Source organism: Physeter macrocephalus, chromosome 21 (genome assembly GCF_002837175.3).
Source record: "Physeter macrocephalus isolate SW-GA chromosome 21, ASM283717v5, whole genome shotgun sequence".
NCBI lineage: Eukaryota > Metazoa > Chordata > Mammalia > Artiodactyla > Physeteridae > Physeter > Physeter macrocephalus.
The window spans coordinates 77,100,696-77,107,371 of NC_041234.1; the positions used below are offsets into that span (position 1 = coordinate 77,100,696).

Genomic DNA, 6,676 nt, shown 5'->3' on the forward strand with positions numbered 1-6,676 from the left:
ACTGCAGTTTAAAAAAATGTGAATTATACATTGGAGCACTGATCGTTTTCTGAAATTCCCACCGACTTTCTGCTGTATATTTAATCTAGCTTTAGCTTGGAAAATGTGAGGACTTTTGCTAATATGGATCTTGGTTTCTTATTGCAGAGAGACAACTTTAGGTGGATCCATGAACTCTGTGTCTAAACTGATTCACTATGTAGGGTGGCTGTCCACTACTGCAATGCGCTTGGAAAACAACAGTACTTTCTTGCTGCACTTTATTTTGGATTTCTATGAGAAGGTAGTACACATCCCATTTTCCCTACTTAGATTTTTGTGATGGCTGTCTGCTTTACTAGTCTATTGTTTAAATGTTATGCACAACTATTAAGTTGGGCTATGACCTTATTAGCATACTTGAGATAAGCTATGTATTTTGAAGTTAATGATTGTATTCTGGCCTGAATAATTGACATGCATAAAACAAAGGGGAAAAAGCAAATCCTTTTTTTGAAGTCCAGGTACCACTTTAATAGACGTTCCCCTGAATAATGCTGGCCCTAGACAGAAGTCTGTCTTTAGTATCACTTCTTGCTCATCCATTGTACATTTCCAACTCCTGGTAAAAAAGCAAAAATACCTTTTATTTCTTTAGCTCTCTACCCCCACCTTTCAACTGCCTTATTTCTCCCAGTACCTATGATTCTGGTCCTCTTCTATTGTTTTATAGTATTCAACCTAGACAGAACTATTATCCAGGAAGTACCCAGTAATCTCAGCTTTCCTGGCTTCTTCCCTTCATTGATACCTAGTTGTCTTGTGTTGTATTTGCTTGGAAGCATGCTCCTTTGTTTTCCCGGTTGACAGCTAACTAATATGATAATTCAGTATTTATAGGACTTAAGAAGAAAGAAATGTTCCCTTCCCCTTTCTCCCTAACTCTAAGATCTCTCCCCAGAAAAAAATAAAAGATTTTAATAACTACCTTGCAGAAATAATCCTCTATCGTAAGGTTGCTGTTTGGTGAGGTAGATTTTTAAGCAGGTTGTGGCTACGTATTCTATTTATGAATCAGGCAGGCCCAAACCTGATGTTATATAATTGTTTATTCTCTAGTGGTGATTCTTTGAGTGAAGTTGGTTGAGGAGTTCTGAGGAATAATTTATATACTGGTGTTGTCATTCTTCCCAAAAGGTGTGTGACATATATATAAATTATAACCTTCCATTGGTGGTGTTGTTTCCTCCTGGGGTCTTCTATCCCGCACTCCTCAGCCTGGATTCCAGTATCCTGAACCAGCTCTGTTACATTATGGACAGGTACAAAGCCTTTTTACCATTTTATGAATTAATACATCATAATTCCATCTTCATTTTCCAGCTATACAATAATTTATGACTATACTACAATAAGTTTATTGTATATAATACAGTGAAATATTAAATACAATAAAATTGTTATCCATTTTCTGCCAGGACCTTTGGAAAAAGGAAACATGGCTTTCTTTCAGGAATGACCTTCCAACATGGGACTATTTTAACTGTGTTTTAAAAATGTCACTGTGGGGGATATGGATTAAAAGAATTCACAGTTAAGGATCTTTTGTGCAGTGGTACCGCTGCACTCAGCATTGTTAATTCTCATTGCTGTGTCTCAAAGTATAATTAGTCATTTACTGACAACTGGTTTAAGTCTACATAGCTTCTCTGGTAAAAAGAACATTTTCTGGGAGATAAGGAGAGCTATTACCAATTATATGAAACTGTAAGTATTATTTCTGATCTCTTCTAATTTTTTCACTTATGGACTGAAATTGCTCTTTTTAGCCCATAAGTGTAGACACTTTTGGTGTAATTTATGAGACTATGCCAAGGTTAAAATGTTGAAAAGCTACTTAGAATAGTTCTCAGGCAAGAAAAGAATACATCTCTAAGTTTTCCCTTCATCCTTTCTACTGCACCTCTTTTTCCACATTAGGAAAAAACATGTTTTGTAATATGTTTTGTATCAGTGACTGCTTTTGAGCCTCTATTAATTTTTAACAGTGAAACATTAAAAGCATTTCCTTTTTTATTGAAGTATAATTTACAGAGTCATATCTTAAGTGCATATCTTAAATTTACAAGTACTTATTCTAAATGTACAACTCAGTATTTGAGCCTCTATTAATTTTTATTCTTTAAGGAAAATGTACCACAAAAGGAAAAGAAAACTTAAATAGACAGCTGGATATTTGTGTATGTGCATATATTTACATTTAAAATGTAAACTTTTGTTTATGTTTACATATCAAAGGCATTTAATGGTAAAAGTTCTCTTTGTTCTGTCTTTAGGTATCGTAAAAATTTGACTGCTGCAAAGAAAAATGAGTTGGTACAAAAGGTATGGATGATGAATCTCTGTTTTAAATCACCATTGTTTAAAAATTGAGTGTAGAGATATATGGTCTGTTGGGAATACGAAGGAAAGGGAGAATAGGTGATAATGACAATTTTTTTTCGTTCCCAATAGACAAAATCAGAGTTCAGCTTCAGCAGCAAGACCTATCAAGAATTTAATCACTATTTGACAGCCATGGTTGGTTGCCTGTGGACATCTAAACCCTTCCAGAAAGGATTATATATTGAACCCGAAGTCTTAGAAAAAGCTTCAGTAGCAGAGTACAAAAACAGTTTAAATTTAGTCCATCATCCTGCTCTTTTGAGTTATGCTGTTTTCTTTCTGCTACAGGTAAGAGTATTTAAATGATTTTTAGATTTTCTATAGGAATACTATGATGGCAGAAATAGGAAACGCCATAAATTTAGCGTGTCTGAATTGCAAGATGTGTTCAGTCATACTTTTTTGAGTATCAGCTAACTTTTGGGCATTGTGCTAGGCTCTGGGGATTCAAAGTTAACTTAAGTAATTAGTTTCTACCCACAAAGAGCTTGGGCTTGTGGCAGAGATAAATTTGTGAACATTACTGCAATACAGTTAGGTGAAGTGAGAAGAGATACAATTGTGAGAAAGATGGGGGAGTGAATATTAGTTCAGTTCTACCTGGGTAGAGGTGGTGCCAGGTAAGAAGAGGGTACAGAGAAGTTGAAGCTTTAGTAAAATCCTTCTAGGCAAGATGGAAAATGTAGGCTAGATGATGTTATAATTAGAGTTGGAGTCTTTGCCAAAGACTGCTGATTTAATGGGTTGATATCAGTATGTAAGCAAGGGGGTCTTCTCAGGACTTTACACCAGCCCTGTCATTTTCAGCATTATCAGTGACTCAGAGAACTCAAATGGTGTGCATATCATATGTGTGGATGACACAACAGGATGGGATTACAAATACACTGATAGAATCTGGATTCAGAATTCCCTGAACAGACTGGAACACTGAGAAATCTAACAAAATGAAAAAGTGTATAGAACGGGGGAGATATTCATTGAGTAAATGTTTAATATATTCATGTAAGAACCAGGCACTGTGGTGAACAAGATACATCTGAGTACTCCCCTCATAGAGCTTGGAATCTAGTCAGGGAGGCAGTCATTAAACAGACATCTTACAATAAAGAATGATGAATAATATAGGGAAAGTACAGAGAATGATGAAAAAATATGCAGGGGGCCTTCTGTAAAGCCAGTTCAGGCTTTACAGAAGTGATGCTAATTGTAGTTTTGAAGGATGAGTATGAGCTTGTCAAGACAGGAGCAGTATTTGAGGAAAAGTGCAAAGCTAGAACAGGGGACAGCAAACTTTTTCTGTGGAGGGCCTGACTGTAAATATTTCAGGCTGTGCAGGCCACATGGTCTCTGTCAAGATTGCTCAACCTTGCTGTTGTAGCGTGGAAGTGGCTATAGACAATGAGTAAACAAACGGGCATAGCTGTGTTCTATAAGTTTATTTACAAAAACAGGCATTGGACTGGATGTGGTTTGTGGACCCCTATGTTAGAGCATGCTATGTTTGAGGAATTTAAGCAGAATTATAGGGCTTGAGCAGGGATTCTACCCTGACTCAGCAGCAGAAGTACCCGGGCTGCTTTTCCAAAGTATACATCCTTGATTGCTTCCACCCTGACATTTTGATTTACTAGCTGGGGTGATATCCAGGATCTGCTTTTTTTTTTTAAACATGTTTATTGGAGTACAACTGCTAAACAATGGCGTGTTAGTTTCTGCTGTGAAACAAAGTGAGTCAGCTATACACATACATACATCCCCATATCTCCTCCCTCTTGCGTCTCCCTCCCACCCTCCCTATCCCACCCCCCCATCCCACCCCTCTAGGTGGTCACAAAACACTGAGCTGATCTCCCTGTGCTATGCAGCTGCTTCCCACTAGCTATCTGTTTTACATTTGGTAGTGTATATATGTCCATGCCACTCTCTCACTTCGTCCCAGCTTACCCTTCCCCCTCCCCGTGTCCTCAAGTCCATTCTCTACGTCTGCGTCATTTTTTCTTTTTTTTTGAATTTTTGAATTTTATTTTTTTTTTATACAGCAGGTCATTATTAGTCATCAATTTTATACACATCAGTGTATACATGTCAATCAATGTCTGTGTCTTTATTCCTGTCCTGCCCCTAGGTTCTTCAGAACCATTTTTTTTTTAGATTCCATATATATGTGTTAGCATACGGTATTTGTTTTTCTCTTTCTGACTTACTTCACTCTGTATGACAGACTCTAGGTCCATCCACCTCACTACAAATAACTCAATTTTGTTTCTTTTTATGGCCGAGTAATATTCCATTGTATATATGTGCCACATCTTCTTTATCCATTCATCGGTCAATGGACACTTAGGTTGCTTCCATGTCCTGGCTATTGTAAATAGTGCTGCAATGAACATTGTGGTACATGTCTCTTTTTGAATTATGGTTTTCTCAGGGTATATGCCCAGTAGGGGGATTGCTGGGTCATTTGGTAGTTCTATTTTTAGAACTATCTGTTTTAAGGAACCTCCATAGTGGCTGTATCAATTTACATTCCCACCAACAGTCCTTTGCCCATTTTTAAATTAGGTTATTTGTCTTAATGGCTTATAAGACTCAAGTCTGTATTCTAGATTCAAGTTGCTTATCAGATACATGATTTGCAAAGTTTTCTCCTATTCTTTGGGGTGTCTTTTCATTTTTTGGTTGGTATCTTTTGAAGCACAAAAGTTTTAAATTTTGATGAACTCTATTAATTTTTTCTTTTATCACTTGTCCTTATTTTTTTAATGCCTCCTCATTTCTTTCTCCCCCCAACCCCTGGCAATGGCCAGTCTACTCTCTGCTTCTATGAGTTTGATTATTTCAGATTCATCATATAAGTGGTATCTTGTAGTATTTGCCCTTCTGTGTTTGGCTTATTTCACCTAGCATAATTTCCTGCACATTTGGTCTCTCAGTAGATTGTGGAGGATAAGGGATATTGGTTTTTCCTCATGATGTCTGTCTGGTTTTGGTTTCAGGTTAATTCTGGCCTCAAAATAAGTTAGGAAGTATTCTCTCTCCTGTTCTTTGGAAGAGTTTGTGAAGGATTGGCATTAATTCTTCTTTAAATATTTGGTAAATATTACCCATGAAGCCATCTGGTCATGGGCTTTTTTTAATGGGAAGGTTTTAAATTACTCTTCAGCCTCTTTTCTTATTATAGGTCTATTCAGATATTCTATTTCTTCTTGAGTCACTCTCAACATTTATTTTTCTAGAATTTCCCTATTTTATACCATTTATGTAATTTATTGATAATACGTTTTTTTAAATAAAAATTTCTTTTCTTGGGGCTTCCCTGGTGGCACAGTGGTTGAGGGTCTGCCTGCTGATGCAGGGGACACGGGTTCGTGCCCTGGTCCGGGAAGATCCCACATGCCGCGGAGCGGCTGGGCCCGCGAGCCATGGCTGCTGAACCTGAGCGTCTGGAGCCTGTGCTCCACAATGGGAGAGGCCACAACAGTGAGAGGCCTGCGTACCGCAAAAAAAAAAAAAATTCTTTTCTTTTCCATTATGGTTTAGTACAAGATATTGAATATAGTTTCCTGTGCTATACAGTAGGACCTTGTTGTTTTGATAATACTTTTTATTTCTTTTGTTGTTGTTGTTTAATTCTTTTTTAAAAAAATTATTTATTTTTAACATCTTTATTGGAGTATAATTGCTTCACAATGGTGTGTTAGTTTCTTCTTTCTAACAAAGTGAATCAGCCATACATATACATACGTTCCCATATCTCCCCCGTCCTGCATCTCCCTCCCTCCCACCCTCCCTATCCCACCCCTCAGGCAGTCACAAAGCACCAAGCTGATCTCCCCGCGCCACGTGGCTGCCTCCCACCAGCTATCCACCTCATGCCCAGTAGTGTATATATGTCCATGCCACTCTCCCACCCTATCACAGCTTACCCCTCCCCCCCATATCCTCAAGTCCATTCTCCAGTAGGTCTGTGTCTTTATTCCCATCTTATCCCTAGGTTCTTCATGACCTTTTTTTTTTCTTAGATTCCATATATATGTGTTAGCATATGGTATTTGTTTTTCTCTTCCTGACTTACTTCACTCTGTATGACAGACTCTAGGTCCATCTACCTCACTACAAATAACTCAATTTCGTTTCTTTTTATGGCTGGATAATATTCCATTGTATCTATGTGCCACATCTTCTTTATCCATTCATCTCTCGATGGACACTTAGGTTGCTTCCATGTCCTGGCTGTTGTAAATAGAGC

General features: G+C 37.6%; 1 protein-coding gene across 1 annotated transcript in view; it reads left to right on the plus strand.

Annotated features, from left to right (window-relative positions):
- Positions 1–6,676, plus strand: part of CENPI (centromere protein I) — a 47,091-nt gene that overhangs the window by 35,300 nt on the left and 5,115 nt on the right. The window contains exons 16-19 of the mRNA XM_007110889.4: positions 148–283; positions 1,177–1,301; positions 2,316–2,364; positions 2,494–2,712. Coding sequence (XP_007110951.2) covers positions 148–283; positions 1,177–1,301; positions 2,316–2,364; positions 2,494–2,712 — 529 coding nt within the window. The remainder of the gene's footprint in view (positions 1–147; positions 284–1,176; positions 1,302–2,315; positions 2,365–2,493; positions 2,713–6,676) is intronic.